We start from the raw sequence: 19,939 nt of genomic DNA, 5'->3' as shown, positions 1-19,939 counted from the left end.
CCGCAAGTGCAATGCTCACGGTGACATTAGCATGCACAACACTCACAGCAACACTCACAGCGACACTCGTGCATGCGTGTATCACAGCAACGCTATTGCGAGGGAGAGGCGAGTGCACCCACACACGTGCATGCACTGGCCAGCCACTCACGTGGCCCAGTGGTCAACAGGCCACAGCCCGGAAGTGAGCTGTGGCCCACAGGTTGGGGACCCCTGCTCTAACGTGCATGAAGACAAATGCAAAACCAGTTACACTTCTTTTTCTTTCTTTTTTTTTTTTTAAATAATAGATGCCTATTTTAGGAACCCCAGTTCTGAAATATATGCTTTGACTTAACATTTTTGCTAGGGCTACATTAGGGTCAAAAATACATCTCTGTGCTGAGAATGTTTCATGAGATGGTTTTAAGCAAATCAACTATGCCTGCACTGTTATTGGGAAAGGCGTGTGAAGCAGTTGAACAGTTATAAATGTAGCAAATGGTTTAAATATTCAAAGATTGAATACAGGTATGCCTTGACTTACAACAATGAATTTAGTGACCGTTTGAAGTTACAATGGCAGTGTGACTTATGACCAGCTTTCCACTTATGACCGTTGTAGTATTCCTGTGGTCACATGATCAAAATTCAGAAGCTCAGCAACTGACTCATATTTATGATGCTGCCATGTGTCCCAGGATCATGTGATCCCGTTGCGACCTTCTTACAAGAAAAATCAATGGGGACACACGATTCACTTAACAACCGAGTTACTAACTTAACAACCTTAGTGATTCACTTAACAACATAGCAAGAAAGGTCATAAAATGGGTCAAAACTCACTTAACAACCATCTTGCTTAGCAGCAGAAATTTTGGGCTTAATTGTGGTCCTAAGTTGAGGGCTACTTGTATTGCTATGGGATCAGAAGCAAGAAGGCGAGAATGATGGATTTATGTTCCAAATGCTGCACAATATATTTTTAATCATTTGATTATACTCATTCTATCATACACTGGATGAATAAATAATGAAACCAGCTTTTTCCCACCGGATGTTCTGAGACATCATCATTAAAACATAAACATCATTTTTTTAATGTCATGACACTCATGGAGATGCTAACATTCACAGCAGTGAGATTTTTTTGAGGCACTCCACTCAGTTGCTGGCCTGCCACTTTGCTGTGGTTGTAAAATGTGGGTTGAAATAAAGGTTTTTGCGAAGTTTTCATACCTTTTGCAATAAGAAAGGGAAAAAGCTGTACATACAATAATGTTTTATGAAAGAGTTCCCTGAGGTCTGAAAATTGTTTCAAGGATCCCTCTGTTAAAAAAAATACTGAGAAAGACTGAAAGAGAAGAGCAAATCCGTTCTTATTCACATAGCAAAAAATGATTTTTCAACATTTGTTTACAATTAGATTTATGAACAAATCTCTATTCATATCTATGTAGTAGTAATAGTAGTAGTAGTAGTAGTACTACTAGTAGTAGTGGTGTAGTAGTAGTAGTAACAACAACAACAATATCTCCACATCTCACTGGATGTGGCAGTGCCTGGAGACAGCAGAACAGACAAGAAAAAACTGGAGAAGATAACAAAATATAAAGACCTACAAATATAAATAGAAAGACTGTGGCAAAAACAAGCAAGGGTAGTACCAATAGTAATAGGCGCCTTGGGTGCAATCCCAAAACAACTGGAGCACCACTTGAACACCACTGGCATTGACAAAATTGCCATTAATCAATTGGAAAAGGGGGCCTTACTAGGAACAGCTTCCATTCTGCGACGATATCTGTAATACCATCAAACATCCACATCTGCCTATCCCAGGTCCTGGGTAAGGACTCAATAGGTTGACAAAATGCCAAATCCAGTCTGAACATCTGGCTGACTGTGCGATGATCAATAATAATAATAATAATAATAATAATAATAATAATAATAATAATAAATAATAATAATAGTTGGAAGGGACCTTGGAGATCATCTAGTCCAACCCCCTGCTCAGGTAGGAAACCCTATACCATTTCAGACAAATGGCTGTCCAGTCTCTTCTTAAAAACTTCCAGTGTTGGAGCATTCTAAGCTTCTGGAGGCAGGTTGTTCCACTGGTTAATTGTTCTAAGTGTCATGAAGTTTCTGCCTAGTTCTAGGTTACCCTCTTTGGTTAGTTTCCATCCATTGCTTCTCTCTCTCTCTCTCTCTTTCTTTTTATGACCCTTTTAATCCCTTGCTTCAGGTTGGGGTTGGAATGACTGAATGGAGCTGAGCATTTACTGGCCAAATGTCCTTCCTAACACCTATGTGGAGTTCACAGCAGATATTTTCTCTTTACGCCCTGATAGAGAAACATCTGCTTCTACCTAGGATTGAACTCTCAGCCTCCTGAGCGTGAGGTGAGCATCTTCACCTCTAGGCCACCGTGCCACTACCTTTTTTCTCTCTATTCATACCTAGTTTTTTCCCCTTCCACTATAAAATGGCCTACAGTATACCATCAAAGCTCGAAGAAAGTGGTGATTAAATACCATGACACCAGTTCTTAAAAAGAGTTGGGAATAATTTTCATCTTGCATAAAGTGGCCACAAGAAGCTCTAAAGAGAGAACAAAGCAAAGCAAAATAGATTATTTATCTGAGAGAAGAATCAATGTCATCAAGGAAAAACAAGGAAAAAAGCAGGACATTCAGCTGAAATTACAAAACGTTGCCTCATCATCAGAATGACTTAAAATTAATATGGAAACTCATTATTAGAAAAAATGGCACTGAGGATTGAAAAGTGAGAGGTTAGTGAGGCATTTAGGACTAAAAACAAGAGGCAGCAATTACTTACTGTACATAGTAAGTAATTTACTTACTAAATACCTTTTAAAATTAGTTTTAAAATCTATGCCAGAAATATCGTAACGCTGCTCAGAAACACTTGAAAAATTCCCTTTTCTCAAAGGAAAATATTTACTTGTTCCATTACAGTTTGAACTTAAGAGGTTTACTAACAATTAATTGCTCATTTGCTGTTGCAAATATTAGCAGAAGTGGCATAATTTGCCACCTGGTCAGAGCTGGAAAAATCCAGCTGGACTCACAGATATTGTAGAGGAATCAAAATTAAAAAAAGACAAGACGATGCTGGCTTTGAAATATTTACTTGCAGTTAACCATGAATGGAATTTGTGGAAAAGACAGATCCTGGTAAATCTGTAATTCTTTAAACTGCTGGACCCAATTACCCCCTTTCCCAGTTTCGAATAAAGTTATTATCCCTCCCTCCAAAAAACCCCAGGATTCTGTTCTTTTACAGGCGTCTTGGCAACAGGACATCCAAACGGGATCCCTGACTCACAAACAAGCAATTACAAATTGCTCTATTATATCCAATATGTGCCCAAGTCTCTCCCCCCTTGCACCCAATTTAACAGCCACAGTGATAGAAGAACAGATGAAGTGCTCTACTCAGTATCACATTATGTGAAAAAAAAAAACCCAAGGAAAAAGATCACACCGGGTCAAACATTCAAGTAAAACAGCCTTATCCTACATTCATGTTAATCTACATTTTCAGCAAAGATAGTGTGTTCTCTGAATTAGTAAGCATTTCCTTTCCCCCAAACAGCCTGTTAGAACCAAGATTGTCTGAATCTGTCCCTTTCCCTTTTTTGTAGATAATATAAATGCACGTTGTAGCACATGTTATATTTGAAGACCTAATACAATTAATTTGTTGTTGTTGTTAGTTGCAAAGTCGTGTCCGACCCATCACGACCCCATGGACAACATTCCTCCAGGTCTTCCTGTCCTCCACCATCTTCTGGAGTCAATTGAAGTTCACACCTACTGCTTCAGTGACTCCATCCAGCCACCTCATTCTCTGTCGTCCCCTTCTTCTATTGCCCTCAATCTTTCCCAGCATGAGGCCCTTCTCCAGTGAGTCCTTCCTTCTCATTAGGTGGCCAAAGTATTTGAGTTTCAAAATACAATTAATACCTCAGGCCAATTAAGATATAAAGCTATTGCTTGAAATAGAATCTATGGAGATTCTCAATCCTCCAAGTCATGGTTGTCCAAATGGTACTTTTCCAAAAAGCAACTCGACTTTCTTGAGTTTCTTCCTTTGAAAGTGTTTCACTTCTCATCCAAGAAGCTTGTTCAGTTGAACTGGATGAGAAATGAAACATTTTCAAAGAAAAAAACCCCAAGAAAATCCAGTTGCCTTTCGGAAAAGCACCGTTGGGACTTGTAAACTGTTTCCGTAGTGTGCTTCATAACTGGAAACAAGGTATTATATAACCAATTTTAAAAAGAGCAGTTGGTGAGAACTCTCCCAGCCACCCAATCAATCTCCAAAGCTTTTTGCCCAATATGTGGAAAACTGGATGACTGGAAGGAAGTCACAAACTTTTGACATCTGTAACAGTCCAAATTTTAAAAAGGCCACCGGATGGTAGATCACTCTATTACGCTGAAAGGCTCAGTTCAAAACTTTCAGCTCAATGGATTCAAAAGAAAACTTTACACAGCACTTACTGAGTTCACCTTTCACTCTGATTCAGGAGATAGGCCCTGATTATGGAAGAAATGGAGACAGATATCGAAAGAAATCTACTAAGTCTAATATTAATAATAGCCATTCCAATACAAAGCTCAAATCAGAGTAGACCCCGAGGGTCTCTATCAGACATATCAATGGAGGGAAGTGTTAAAACAGGATTTTCTACCTGTTAATTAGAGGAGAACTTGACATGTTAACCTGTAACCCAGCATTTATTAACCTTAACAACTTGAAGATGTGTGGCCTTCAATTCCAGGAATTCTCCAGCCAGCATAGTGGCTGGGAATCTCTGGAAGTTGAAGCCCACAAATGTTCAAATTGTCACTGTTAGGATACTCTGCAGTAACCAAGAACAGAAAATTGGCATTTTCGAGTCTAGGGTGTATCTTGATTGCAGTAGAACAAACAAGATACCTGCAGACCTTTAAAATAGTCACAACTATTTTCAAATGAACATACAGATTCAAGTGGAACTGGATTTGAGGCAGTGATAGCAAAGGATAAAATTTACAAAGATAAAAAGGAAACCTAGGAATGTTTATTAGGAAGCCTACGGAACCTATGAAAATACTCCCTTCACCATTCTAATCTTCTACTTACCAAGACAGGTTGGGAAAGATTGACAATTGCGAAGTATCTCCAAACAACCCCAGCAAATATATTTTTACTCTTGTTATTCAAAAATATTTGACTTAATTAAGACCACAGTTCCAGAATTACTAACAGAAGACACCCTTTAAATCTAAGGGCTATTACCCATGAACGAAACTATCTATGATTAATCTTAGTTTTTTTCATTAATTTCACAGCAGACAAACTGCATCTTGCATAGCCCTTAAAAGTAAGAGAAAATGGACAATTTACTAGGGAATGTCAAAACAAATTTGGTATGAATTTGAACTAGAAGACCTCCGAGGTCTCTTCCAGTTCTATGATTTATGATTATGTGATATGCAAATTCACTACTACCTTGGGAAATGCTGTCCAAAAGTATATGCTTAATCTCTACTATTTAATATATTTGGCTCTCTCGTTTTGTATTTCCAATAACAAAGCCACTACCAGTATTTATTAGTTCACACTGGCCTTCAACATAGTAGACAGGAAAGAGGATTGACAGTTGGATAGACTTTGTGAATCCTACTGCACATCCCCTTAAGGCTTTCCTCTTGCCATCAACAGATTGGCCAAATTTGGAGGGACACATTAATGCTGGATGTCTTAATGCTCCTTATTCACCGAGTCTTCTTTTGAAGCACAGAATGACTATCGGTTTGTTATTTCTAGAGCAGTTACCATGGTTAAACCACCATTTGGTGCTGATGGAAGGAAAGAGGGGGTGACACAAGTTGAGACACACACGCAGAATGACTGGATAAAACTTGGCTAGTTAAGCAGAACTAGACCATGCTCTAGTCTTTACATTTTAAAGACACACGACCTTTTGTGCCATCTCTCCCTAACTTGGGCACCTGCAAAATAGAGACACTTCAACTGCTAGACTTTCCAGATAGTCACAGATGGAAATTCTGGAAGCTAAAGTCCACATACCTGGACATTTCCCTGATAGGGAACATTTGGTTCCCAATGTTAACAATAGATCTGGAAACTAAGAACAAGGTCTTGCATATTGGTGCAAATTACTTCTATATTTAGCAATAACAATAGTGCTTAGACTTACAGTATATACCACATCACAGTGTTTTACAGCCCTCTCTAAGTGATTTATAGTGTCAGCATATTTGCCCCCCAACAATCTGGGTCCTCACTTTACCAACCTCGAAAGGATGGAAGGCTGAGTCAACCTTGAGCTGGTCAGGCTGGCAGTCAGCAGAATTAGCCTGCAATACTGCATTCACTGCCTCACCATGGCTCTATCTTAATTGCCCAGAGATGGGATGCTTAGTCTCTAGCATCCCATCTCTGGGCAAATTTAATCCTGACCCAATGAATCAGCTATGGGTTTCAACTGCAAAAGTCCTCACCCAGCCCATTCCCTTTCCATCAACTGTCCTGTTAAGTAGACATACCCATAATACACTTAGATGCAAAACATAAACATACAGCTACGTAAACAGTAAGAGGAAAAAGAATCTAGTTAGCAAAAGGCACAATGATCTACAAAGGAGAGACTCTTGCTGCAGCTGTTTCTATTCGACAGTGCATGCCACATGCACCGTTAACATCATGGATAGTTGAGTTAGGCAGAAGCGCTCAGACCATGCTTGATTTTTTTTTAAAGTGTTATTTTTATCACAGAACATGGAGTAGACTGGGATTCTGCACTCGATCATCATGCTTGCAATTTTCCCCTTGCCCCTCCACCCCAAGAAGTATAAGGGAAGAAATGAAACACATGCTAGAGTTGGCCTGCGAACATACGTAGCAAAGCTAAGGGGAAGGCAGAAAGATACCAACTTGTGCTGCTGTGACTGCCCCCTCTTAGTTCACACTAGAGTCCAACATGCCATTTCCCCTTCTCTTAGTGCTGGTTAGCTGACCTTCATCATGCATAAAATTGGATGGAGAACTGCCCCTCCTACTCTACCTAATTTTGCTCAGCTGACTCGTTGCCCTGGACAAAGGCTGTAGTGCGATGCATTCCTCACTTAAAGCAACTCTGCTGGAGTACATCTACAAGTGGATAAAGAAGGGATGGAACACACAGATCAGTGAGAAGTAGTCACATTGTTCAATAAGGCAGATACAGGACAAAGGTCTCAAAAAGACACAACTTTCATTTGCAAAGCACATATGTGCAGAGACACTGGTTTCTGAACGATTAAGGGTGGGGAAACCACATGATCAATGCAGAGAAGAATTTTGGTTTGCAGTTTAATTCAGTATTTATATCCATCTGCATTGTTTAAGGGGAATTTGTACTAAATTTACTTCCTGGTTACAATTCGACTTTAGCTGTTGGCTGTTGCAAACCAGTGTTCCTTACACATAGGAGACTTAATATAAGTAAGCCATTTTCTAAAACCATCTATGTCATTCAGTCTTAGCTGCCGAATTTTAAAGCTGCTGTTTGCATTTAGAGACGCGGGTTGGGATGGACAGATAACCACATTCTATTTTTTAAAAAGGGAAAAAGGGGGATTTCTTACAGAGGTGTTTTCCTTAGAGGTAGTTTTTTTCCTTCTATATACTACATAATGGCATAGAACAGTGATGGCGAACCTTTTAGAGACCGAGTGCCCAAACTGCAACCCAAAACCCACTTATGTATCGTCAGGTGCCGGGTGTGTGTGGCCCATTGGGTGGGCATGGCTGCGGTGGTAACGGCAGACTGGGCGGGACTAAAAAGTTCAATCAATTCCAACTTTGTGAGATCTTTTTTTTCCTCGTGAGAAGTTGAAATTGATTGATTGAACCTTTTTTTTTTTTTGCACATAGTGGCGGAGGCCTAAAGCGAAAAGGTTTTATAAAATCCAGCTGAAGGCCTAGGACTGGGGTGACAGCGTGCGTGCCCATAGAGAGGGCTCTGCGTGCCACCTGTGGCACACGTGCCATAGGTTCGCCACCACGGGCATAGAAGATGAGAGCAAGATACAAAATAGTAAAGTCAAATCAAAACTGCATTTCCACTTCCAATTAGATTGAGAAACAGCCATCACACGGTAAACAAAACAGGCCTTCAGGAACTTCCCCACAATTAAGTACAAATTTAAAATAGATACTAGATGCAAATAAATTTGGTGTTCAAGGGCTTCTTAAATGCTTGTGTGACTCATTGTTGTATTTACAATGCAAAGTAATTTAAAAGGTTGTCTTGAAAACACAGGTTTTTATTGTCAATAGAGTAGGACTTCCATTTAACTGGGATTTCTTAGCAAAATAAATAAATCAAATCTTGTTATTTCTTAAACACTTTAAAAAAAACCTTGATTTTTATATGAGTACATGATTCTAACTTGGCTTTTTCCAATCTTGTTCCCTCCAGATAAAGTAGTAGTATAATCAGATGATCACAGATTTGCTGTTTGAATGTAATTTAATTAGGCAGAGAATTGTTTCTTTTGCTCTAAAGTTAAAAATTGATCATTTACATATAGCTAATTTTTAAAAGGAATACAACTACTTCTGCATGGTACCTTTCATCCCCACTCAGACTTTCAGTATCAATTTCAACAAGAAATGCCATGGCTTTCTAAATCAAGTAATAGCCTTTAAAAAGCCAGACTCCTAGTTCACCATGAAGGTCAAGTTAATTACATAAAAATAATCTGAAGATATAACAGGCTTACTCAATAGGAACTTTGTATTATCACCATTAATGATTGTGAACGTTAGCACAGAAACTTCTCAGCAAATCTTGAGAATAGCAGTTATTAGCTGGGTACATGCAAGATGCTTAAGGTGGTTAATAATTAAATCAGCTGAGTTCACACAACGGATTGAGCTACTCCACCATCACACCCTGCCCCTTTAGAATGTTGTGCAAGTAGTCCTCGATTTACAACAGTTCATTCAGTGATCGTTTGGAGTTACAACAGCACTGAAAAAAAGTGAGTCATGACTGATTTCACACTTATGACCATGGAAGTATCCCCATAGTCAACTATTGCAACAATGGCAACTATTTGTGACAGTCACTTTTTGCGACCTTCTGACAAGCAAAGTCAATGGGGAAGCCAGATTTACTTAACAACTGCAGCAATTCATTTAACAACTGTGGCAAGAAAGGCGTAAAGGGAGGAGGCAAAACTCACTTAACAACCGTCTCACCCAGCAACGAAAATTTTGGGTTCAATTGTGGTTGTAAATTGAGGATTACCTGTATAAATGCAGCTGAAGGTTTTTACACTAACCTGGTTAAGGGTGTTATTCTGCTTCATAAGCAGATTCTCACATATTGTATATGTACTGAAATCATTTTGCAAGAAGTGTTTAAGGTAGCACGTCAAAAAGAAAGATTTTGACCTTGCTTTTTCTCAAGATACCAGTCAGATCAGTTATATGGACCTAGATTTTTCTTGGATCATTTTCTCTACTAAAGTGGGCAATCTAGATTTTTTTCTACCTGGATTTTTCATCTCAACTAGCCCTTTATCATCAAAATTGGAGTTCTTATTACTTAAAAATAAAACTCCAATGAAAGTGAGTGAAAAGTAGAAGTTGTTTGTTCAGCAGAACCATAAAATATATATGGCAAAATACTTTTGCTTAAAGAAGCAGAAAAGCTACAATAACAAATATTCATTTCATTTTCTTAAAAATGAAGCTATATTCAGGAGCTGCACACAGTTATATAGGTAGACACAACATGGGGATTTTCCTCAGATTTGATCCAACTAGAAACAGGGACTCATTTCAGTACAGCCGACATCTGTCAAATGAGACATGAATGGAGAACATGGAATATTCCAGATTTTGCTGAAGTACAGCTTGCAACAGCCCTGATTTCGACTGGCCAACTGAAGAGGAGGTTCTAGTTCAGCAACATTTAGGAACCTACAACATCTTCAGTCAAGTAAGAAGACAGAAGTTTTCAGATACAGATTAATCAATTTATTCCATTACTGCACATATATTTGATTAACTTCCCAACATGATCCAGTCCTACGACGTGGACAAGTTAATGAGCTGCACATCATAGAGAGGATGAAGAAAATAAAACGCTTACAAGCATACAGAAACACCTTCCTGAAAGAAACAGGAAAAACAATCTTGCTTTATCTCTAAGTGCAAGTGCCCTCTTCAGATCCATGCTTTCAAGAGATGTCATTATGGGTCCCATTCTCTAAAGCAGTACTCTTATGTTATCCCATACCAGTGATATTCAATCTGGCACCCTCTGGATGTATTCAGACTGTACTCCCACCCCACTCATCTATTAATTTCAATTTTGTTGGGGGAGGCTGTTCTATGTTACAGAAATTCCTGATTTTTTTTTTTTTTTAAAAAAGGTATTAACTGCACAGGGTTGATTGGGAAGGAGATTTAAACACAGATTAGGATTGCCATGTTATTTAAATAGCTACATTTAAAACATAGGAACAGGAGATAACGAGCAGGTAATCTAACCTAGGCCTTTTATTTGTGTCCATTTGTCTCTTCATAACTATTTGCTTAATATAAGCCACTGTGGTTTTGGTCAAGATAAACAAAGCACACACCACATCAATTGTCTGTGGGAGTAATAGTGGGTACTGCAACTGCCTAATGTTGCTAGGAAGTCTTAAGCACAGCTAACAGCATCCTGCACAGATCCAAGGACATTCAACGTATCACATAGGCCACGGGTTGGCAACCCGCGGCTCTGGAGCCACATGTGGCTCTTTGAGCCTTCTCCTGTGGCTCCCAGCCTCCTCTGCCATTTGCAGAGAGAGACCAAGACCAAGACCGAGAGAGGCACTTAAGCTTCCCCCCTCCCTCCCTCCCTCCCTCCCTCCCTGTGTGTGTGTGTGTGTGCGTGTGTAAAAAAAGAGAGTGGCCTCACGCTATTCTCCGACAAGCTGACAAGCTTATTGGGCGGGACTCCTCCCTTTGCTGCGTCTCTGCAAGAAGCAGGAAGGGCAGGAGAGAGCCAGCCCAATAATCTGTGTCAGCTTGTTGGAGAACAGCCTGAAGCCACCTTGCTAGGTGAGCAGAAGATCGGAGAGAGGGAGAGGGGAGGGAAGAGAGAGAGAGAAAGAGAGAGAGGAAAGAGAGAGAGAGAAAGAGAGAGGGAGAGAAAGAGAGGGAGAGAGACATAGAAAAAGAGAGAGGGAGAGAGAGGAGGGAGAGGAAAGAGAGAGAGAGAAAGAGAGAGAGAGGAAAGAGAGAAAGGGAGGGAGAGGAAAGAGAGTTTTGCGGCTCCAAGTGTTTTCTTTTCTCTTGGAAACAGGTCCAAGTGGCTCTTTGAGTGTTTAAGGTTGCAGAACCCTGGCATAGGCTTTCCTAATAAGTGGATTTCAAAGGAAAAATCAACTGCCATTTAAAAAAACAAGAGACGCTTCACTTTCACTCATTAACTACAGTATGTGAAAAAAGGAAGAATGACCGAGCACAGAGATCTCTAAACTTGGCGATTTTAAAACTTTTGGACTTCAACTCCCAGAATTCCTCAGCCAGCATTGAAGTTGAAGTCCACAAGTCTTAAAGTTGTCAGGTTTGGGGATCCCTGATCTAGCATATTCATTCTGCTGAATGAATTTATGATTACTGCATGTCCAACTAAGTGATGGTTAATATTACCATAATGTTAGCTTGTAAGGAAGCATATGATTCTAATAATGGTCATTTTTCATAAAGTAGCATAAAGTGATGAAGAATGCTTTGCTCTCATGAAACATACAGGATGCATTGCAAAGATTATACTCTGAGGCTATTGTGAACCACAGAGAAAGCTGAATTTTCTCATTCCAGAAATGCCAGTTTCTACTGTATTTGAAATGATTCTGTAATGGAAACCAAATGTCCATCAGCACTCTCGTAACATCTCCCAGAAAATGCACTACAGTGCAGCTCAATGAGACTGTGGAAAAGTGTTTTTCTCCAAACAAGAGATGACCAATAAGTGATCATACGATAAACTCAAATATGGGAAAGCAGAACTATAGAGCAGTTTTTAAGATACTCCGCTCCCCAAAGTTTAAAAAAGAACCTACGATCAGCAGGATCTAATCTCTGTCAATATACATTTATTAATCAGTCCCATTCCTTGAAGTATTTTTACCTGCTGCGTTTTCAAACATTTACCAGCCCCTTTTCTAAGCAATTGTCAAAAGCAAAGAAATGTTGGGAATGGTATCTGTTCTCCAGATGTGTAGACTTTTCTGGAATTCCACAGGCAGCTGGGAATTTGGGGAATTATAGTTCATCCATCTGCTGGGAGTCTAGGTTGGGGAAGGCTATTCTAGGTTATGTTACAGTAAATATTAAATATTGTCCATGCAAGAAATCTATGTATCTTGGAAAAAAATAGCTACCCCAAAACCCAAGGTCATTTGATAACAGTAATTACATGTATTATTAAATCATTACAATAGATGTTAAGTTAATATTTACTCATTACTAATAAATAAGCAATTGAGTGGCAAGAATGGAATTAGTTCACGACTGAATCATTGGATATTTACTATCTCACCATGTCTTAGTTAAATTTTTTTAGAAATCTTACTTCCTTAGCTTTATTAATACTTTCATTACACTGCAATATGACCAAGAGGAAAACAAAAAATTTACATTTTAAAAGCTGGAAAATAGATTTTTTTAAAAAATTACTCACCATAGAATTATAGTAAATTAAGAACTGAAGGCAAAATAGCAACAAAGATCCAGAGAAACGCTCAAAAATTTAATCTTTCCAATAACTCAAATGTTAATCAAACAACTCATAAGCATAAGTTACCTGGACTTTTTCTGTACTTGTGGGCTGTAAATGTCTGTAAAACACTTTTTTCACGACGTCAAGAAATAAGCAAGTGACAACTATGACGATTATGGCAAACCAAGCAGAACCGCTGGACAGCAACTGAACAAATACAAAGTACATGTCTTGGGTATGCAAAAACGGCCTGGAAGGATAAAGGACACAAGAAAATGGACATTAACAAGCAGCAAAGGAAAACATTTAGATCAGCAGTCCACAACCTTTGTGACTTGGCTGGGGGGGGAGGGGAAGCGGGCCACGTGAGTGGTGGGCTACCGTGTGCACATATGCACACCAGCGAGCAACTTGTGAGTGGACTGCGTGTGCGCATCAGCCCGCCTTTCGTGCAGCCCGGTTCCGAATAGGCCGTAACCTAGTGGTGGGCCACGGCCTGGGGATTGGGGACCCCTGATTTAGATGACACTATTAAGAGCAGTGGGAAATATTAAATATTAAAAAGTGATGAAATTATAGTACAGGTAGTCCTCAGTTTACAACCATTCATTTAGTGACTGTTTGAAGTTACAACAGCATTTTACAAAGTGACCTATGACTGTTTTTCCACACTTATGACCAATGCAGCATCCCCGTGGTCAGGTGATCAAAATTCAGACACTTGGCAATTGGTTCATATTTATGACGGTTGCAGTGACCCAGGGTCACGTGATCATCTTTTGTGACCTTCTAGCAAGCAAAGTCAATGGGGGAAAGCCAGATTCACTTTACTACTGTGTTACTGACTTAACAACAGCAATGGTTCACTTAACCACTGGTCATAAAATGGGGTTGTAAAATGGGGCAAAACTCACTTAACTGTCTTGCTTAGCAATGGAAATTCTGGCTCAATTGTGGTCATTAATCTAGGGCAGGGGTTGGCAACCTTGGCTCTTTTATGACTCGTGGACTTCAACTCCCAGAATTCCTGAGCCAGCATGGCTCAGCTTGGAAACCTCTCCCTTTCCCCTCAGCATGGCTGGCTCAGGAATTCTGGGAGTTGAAGTCCACGAGTCATAAAAGAGCCAAGGTTGCCTACCCCTGATCTAGGGCTACTTGTATTTCCCAGGGACTGAATTCCAAAGATATAAAATCTGTAATAGAGAAAGCCCTGTTCCTACTACTAGTATCCACCAGCCTCATGGCTTTGGAGCTAGAGAATATCACTTCTAACATTGATCTTAAGGTCTGGGCAGGTTCACAACTGCACATATTCAACTTTGGCTGGTCATGTGAAACTGTGTAGAGACAGATCTCCTTAGAACATTGAAGGAGATAATGAGGAAATTTAGGGATATGGATAGTGATAATAATAAAAATCAGCACTCAGCTTCTCTAATGAAGGCTGTGGCATATGACATTTTGAACTTAAAGAGATGTAAGTTTGCATTCCTAAGTAATCAATGAATGAATGTAGCTCCAAACTTTTGAAGTTTAAAAGGCTGACTGTGGTTTAGAAATAAATGAGGCAAAACCTAGGGGCTGAGAATCTAAAGTAAAAAAAGGAGAAGTACATTCCAAATACATTATTATTTTTAATACTGTCCACTAGTAAATTGATAATTGTATTTTGCGTTTTGAAAGCTATGTCAGCATGTACAGTTAAGCTCTAAAATTCTGGAGGCATCAGCTTTTTATCCATTTCTCTAAAAATTAATCTGGCAGAAGTTTTGGCTTTCATAGATTTGAAAAATGGGACATTGAAATAATCAATTATTTATTTGTTCCTTTAAGATTTATTTCCTGCCTTTCCTCCAAAAAGAGAAAACATGTAACTCAAGGTTGAATTCTGGGGTGCTTGGTACGTTGTGACTTGGTTCTTTGCTTGTAGACGTTTCATTACCCAACTAGGTAATATCATTAGTGCTAGCGAATGTGGAGTTTGTTCCCTCTTTATAAACATAGTAGATTGCCTGTGTAAAAGCTACCGCTGTTTGATGTGATCATCCATCTCTGATACTATGTCAAATTCTATTTTGAAGTAGAATTAAAACTGCATCTTCAAGTTTGGGCAACAAAGAAGGGCCACTACAGAACAACAAAGCCCTGCTAAATGAACAACACATGGGTAACACGACAGTATTTCTATTTTTTATTATTCTTTTCATCTTGTGTGCCGGATTGTTAGTCTAGCTGCTCAGAAAAATGCAGCAATACAAGTTTTGTGTGCATACGTATGCACCATGTGTGTACACACAAACACATGCGTCACTGGTCACAGCCTGCTTACAGGTCCAAACATGGTTTTGTTGATGGCAAGAATTTAAGGCAGCAATATTTCGCTACTCTTCTGTTTGGGTACACTAACTACTTACCAGATTATTCCACCATAGAATAAGGAAAAGATGAAGTAAAACACAATGGATCCCCAAGTAACAAAATGATTTATCCAAGTCCAAAAGTGGGTTTCTATTGCCATCTATGCACACACACACAAAAAGAAAATTGTATCTCTTAATAAACAAGTAATTACAAAGTTAAGGCCTGTGAAAACATTGCATGTTTTATTATTTTTGTTTGTTTGTACTTTTAAGTCAGTGCTGACTGCTGGCAACTGTCTGGACAAGTCTTGCAGTTTCCTGGGCGAGATTTCAGCAGTGGTTTGCCACTGGCTGCTTCCCAGGGCTGAGAAAGGACTGGCCCAAGGTTACATAGCTAGTTTGGTGCCTAAGGTGACACTAGAACTCAGAGCATCCCAGTTTCTGGCCTGTCTCCTGGTTTCTAGCCTGATGTCTTAACTGCTACACCAAATTAACTTTATATGTTTTATTGAGAACTGGTATTCTAAATCCAAGCTGTGCACAACCTTAGTTCTGAAACCCCTAACACAATTTTGGTTCTGCACGTGAATGGCTTCTTCCCTGTAGCTGACTTTTACGCTGGTCAACTGAAAAAAAAAGGGCAGTTCTTGATCAAACGATCATGGTGGAATATAGCTGACTCTGTCCTTGGGAAGGACTCAGTAGGTGTATAACAATGCAAAATTCAATCTAAACATCTGGTTTTATTCAATTATATATATATAAAAAACCATCCACCTCAGCAAATAACTCTCAGTGGATCACGGTTCAAAACATATATTACAATTAAAACAGTAAAAACGTTGTTGATTGTGTGATCAACAATAATAAGGCATCTGTTCAGGCATCAAAGTATTCTCTTGGCACTAACTTCTGGACTTTCTTGAGCCTATGTTTTTTTTCTCCAGATGAGGAGTTCTTCATAGCTGGGTTTAAAGACAAAGAAGCTTCTTTTGACCTCGCTTGAATAAATAATTTGGTCTCAGAAAACTTGAGTTTGGAAGAATACAACCTCACTGACATTGGGAGTTTTCAGTTAGGAAAATCCCAACACAAACAAAACTGATGGGTTTCAATATTAATTGAACTCTTCCAGTTAAATATAGTCAAATCGCTCCAGCATTGATCTCAGACTGTTGTTAAAGACAATTAAAAATAGCTTAGAAAGCAAAATCATAAATGCACTGCAGTACCTTCATTGTAACCGTTATAACCATAACTGTGAAGACCAGAGTACCAAAGGTCCAATTTCCAAACATCTAAAAAGGAAAACAAGAAATTTAATTAGATGGAAGACACCTAAGAGGCAACACAGTTAGCTAACAAGCTAGACCACGGGTTGGTAACCCGCAGCTCCGGAGCCGCATGTGGCTCTTTGAGCCTTCTCCTGTGGCTCCCAGCCTCCTGGGAGAGACAGAGACAGAGAGAGGCACTTAAGCTTCCCCCCTCCCTCCCTCCCTCCCTCCCTCTCTCTCTGTGTGTGCGTGTGTGTGTGTAAAAAAAGAGAGTGGCAAAAGAGAGTGGCCTCACGCTGTTCTCCGACAAGCTGACAAGCTTATTGGGCGGGACTCCTCCCTTTGCTGTGTCTCTGCAAGAAGCAGGAAGGGCAGGAGAGAGCCAGCCCAATAATGTGTGTCAGCTTGTTGGAGAACAGCCTGAAGCCACCTTGCTAGGTGAGCAGAAGATCGGAGAGAGGAAGAGGGGAGGGAAGAGAGAGAGAGAAAGAGAGAGAGAGAAAGGAAAGAGAGAGAGAGAAAGAGGAAAGAGAGTGAGAGAGAAAAAAAGAGAGGGAGAGAGAGAGGGAGAAAGACATAAAAAAAGAGAGAGGGAGAGAGGAGGGAGAGGAAAGAGAGAGAGAGAAAGAGAGAGAGAGGAAAGAGAGAAAGGGAGGGAGAGGAAAGAGAGAAAGAGAGTTTTGCGGCTCCACGTGTTTTCTTTTCTCTTGGAAACAGGTCCAAGTGGCTCTTTGAGTGTTTAAGGTTGCAGACCCCTGAGCTAGACCTATCAGATGCTCAAATGAACACTTGCCCATTTAGAACAACTTAGTAAAATCAGTAGGGCAAAAGACAAAACAAGCCAATAAATAAATGAATTTCTACTTCTTCGGTAAAAAAAAAATGCAGTTGTCCCTGTTAGATTTCTGTGTAATTTTTCAGCTCATGTCTCATTTTGAATCTAATTGCTTTCTTTCTAGAGTACTGGTTATCTCACCCAATTTAGTGTCACCCACAAAAATCTGGTATTTCCTTTACCCCATTTCATGGAAAATCTAGACCAGCGATTCTCAATCTTCGTGTGACGGCGACCCCGTCACACGAACGCGACGCGCATGCGTGGCGCCACCCCCTGGGGGGAAAAATGGCGGATTGCGTTGTTCCGCGACCCCCGTAAAATGGTCGATCAACCCCAAATGGGGTCGCGACCCATAGGTTGAGAACCGCTGATCTAGACTTATGCACTTATTTCTTGAAAGAGCTAGACTGTGTTAAATATTGTTTCTCCTCATTTCATGAATTATTTTTAGTTTACGGGTGATTAAAATGTAGTTATTCTGCTTGTTTGTGTTGTAATGGTATAGGAAGCCTCAACTTGATAAATACAGATCCTACAGAAAAAAAATCCAGTATAAGTATGGTTGTGGGGAAAAGAGCATCCACTAACTGTATTACATTCATTTATTGCACTACATTCTAAAGAAGACATTTTAAAACTGAAATTATTCCACGCCAGAAAAGGGATTTTGATACACAGCTCAACAGAAAGGTTATCCGAGTTTCCCTGCAAAAGAGCCCAGCCCAGCCCACAAGGAAGAAGCAAATTCCATCCTCAATAGCAGTGCTGTCCTCTCACTTTGTACCTATTAACAGCATGTTGATCCTTTTTTAATTCTCTTTTTCTTGGACAGCTATCTGCAACCAGGCAATTGAAAATCCTGAGAACTGGGAAAAATCTAGGCTTGGTGAACAGCTGAGGATGCAAGTCCCCTTCACGTAAAGATGGGTTGTCTGCAAAGAGCTTTCTTTAAGCTGGCAGAAAGCAACACTATTAATTAGTAGGTGTTTGCCATGGAGACTGCTAGAGGTGGAAGAGGAGAAGATTCTGGTAAACACCCCAAACCACCCACAATCTGCATGAAGATTGTGTTTGTAGAAAGGCGGGCGGGGGGGGGGGAAGAGACTGAAGACAAAAAGCACGTAACTTGGCAACATTTCACTAATACACAAGAACCTTTCCTTGAACACTATTAGTTGTCCACTTAGAACGAGAAGGACTGGAAAGCTCTTCCAATCAGTTTCTCCTAATGTGTTCAAGGAGAATGAGCGATACATTCTTGAACACGGCTACAAAGGTACTGCATTTAGCGTCTGCATGTCTTTTATCCTACAACATAAAATCTTACCATTTGCCTGTTAGGTTTGAGTAGCTGATGACATGCACAGCATGAAAAAAAGGGGTAGGTTAGAAGGAAACTAAAAGTGCAAAATTGTAGTATACAGCCATTACAGTGCAAAGCTAAACCAACCCACAGAATTCACACATAACAATGTGGATTCTTTCTTCCTGCATGCCAGCTATGCTGAAATTAAGAGTTAACCCATGGTGTACTTTTGTACTCCAGCTAAAAATAGCAGACTGTGGTTAGACTATCCCAGATTCCTGACTGTGCCCACACAATGAGACAAAACCAGGTCCACCCAGGATATGTTAGATAGTTGTGTAACTGAAGTATAACAGATTACAAGTAAGTCAAATAAGGGATGTGGGAAACAGGTTTTTGCTCAGTTCTGGTCATTTTCAGAAGATGCTTATTCATAAACTGTCAATAAATAACTAGGGCACCCAATCCTCTGGTTGCAAATTTGTGTGGAGAAATCCAGAGGAAGTACACCACACAGAATATAAAACAGAAATATGAGCAGTTGACAGTCAGTTCCTGAAACCTCAGAGTTAATATCCAACTTTTTGGTATTTCAATTTACATAATACTTAGTTTTTCTCCAGGTAATTAAAGTTCAGTTCTTTTTCAAGGAAATTTGGATCTCAATAGCTATGTTAAGAAGATATTAAGAAAGCACAAACACTTCTGGCTGATATATGTTTTACAATGATTTAGTTTACATAGCACATTACATTCCCCACAATACAGTTTTCATAATAGATTAGCATTCTACTTTACCTGGCCATTTCCTAACAATGAAGTGTCTTTTCCCATTAGAAGATAGGAACCAAAGAAGAAAGCAAATGCATGAAAAAATCCCAAGAAGGTCCAGTAGAGGAAAGGCTGAAAGCCCAAGTGGGCATTTTTACTAATATCTCTGTAGAAAGAAATGAAAAAAAGATACATTGCTCTGGCAGCTATTTTCAAAGGAATGGAAATTACTGTGATGCACCATCTGGTCAAAACCTATCCTTTCATTCCCCTACCATCCCGGTCCCAACTGTTAGTACCTAGCCTTCCAGTCCCACCCCCCTCACCATTACAACTGAAGCTTTTGGGATGAGGAATGAAATGTTTGGTTCTTCTTCCTCAAGGAAAGAAACAATCCAGTTGCCTTTTGAAAAAGCACGTTTGAGACAACTACGACCTGGATGACTGAGAATCTCCACAGACATCTTTCCTCAGAGTGTTAAGCTAACTGCTTGCAAAGGGCCTCTAAAATTATGTGAACAACCAGTTTGAACGCCCCCTGCTTTCTATACTCTGATCCTTAGTATAGTGTCTTCTTCTCTACCTTGTAAGGGT

General features: G+C 39.7%; 1 protein-coding gene across 10 annotated transcripts in view; it reads right to left on the bottom strand.

Moving 5' to 3' along the window:
- Positions 1-19,939, bottom strand: part of ATP11B (ATPase phospholipid transporting 11B (putative)) — a 103,007-nt gene that overhangs the window by 15,855 nt on the left and 67,213 nt on the right. For 7 of the 10 annotated variants that reach the window (XM_039321796.1, XM_039321806.1, XM_039321800.1 and 4 more), the window contains exons 25-29: positions 19,373-19,511; positions 18,596-18,619; positions 16,389-16,454; positions 15,211-15,314; positions 12,881-13,046 (exon numbers count right to left, since the gene is read on the bottom strand). In XM_039321796.1, coding sequence (XP_039177730.1) covers positions 12,881-13,046; positions 15,211-15,314; positions 16,389-16,454; positions 18,596-18,619; positions 19,373-19,511 — 499 coding nt within the window. Of the gene's footprint in view, positions 1-6,888; positions 7,177-12,880; positions 13,047-15,210; positions 15,315-16,388; positions 16,455-18,595; positions 18,620-19,372; positions 19,512-19,939 lie in introns of those variants that run through there. The other 3 variants (XM_039321797.1, XM_039321801.1, XM_039321805.1) reach the window with 2 other exon arrangements.

Source organism: Crotalus tigris, unplaced genomic scaffold, assembly GCF_016545835.1.
Source record: "Crotalus tigris isolate CLP2741 ecotype Arizona unplaced genomic scaffold, ASM1654583v1 scf7180000023829.5930981, whole genome shotgun sequence".
Taxonomy (NCBI): Eukaryota; Metazoa; Chordata; class Lepidosauria; order Squamata; family Viperidae; genus Crotalus; species Crotalus tigris.
The sequence above is the reverse complement of the archived record's forward strand: the minus strand, read 5'-3'. Positions and strand labels throughout refer to the sequence as shown.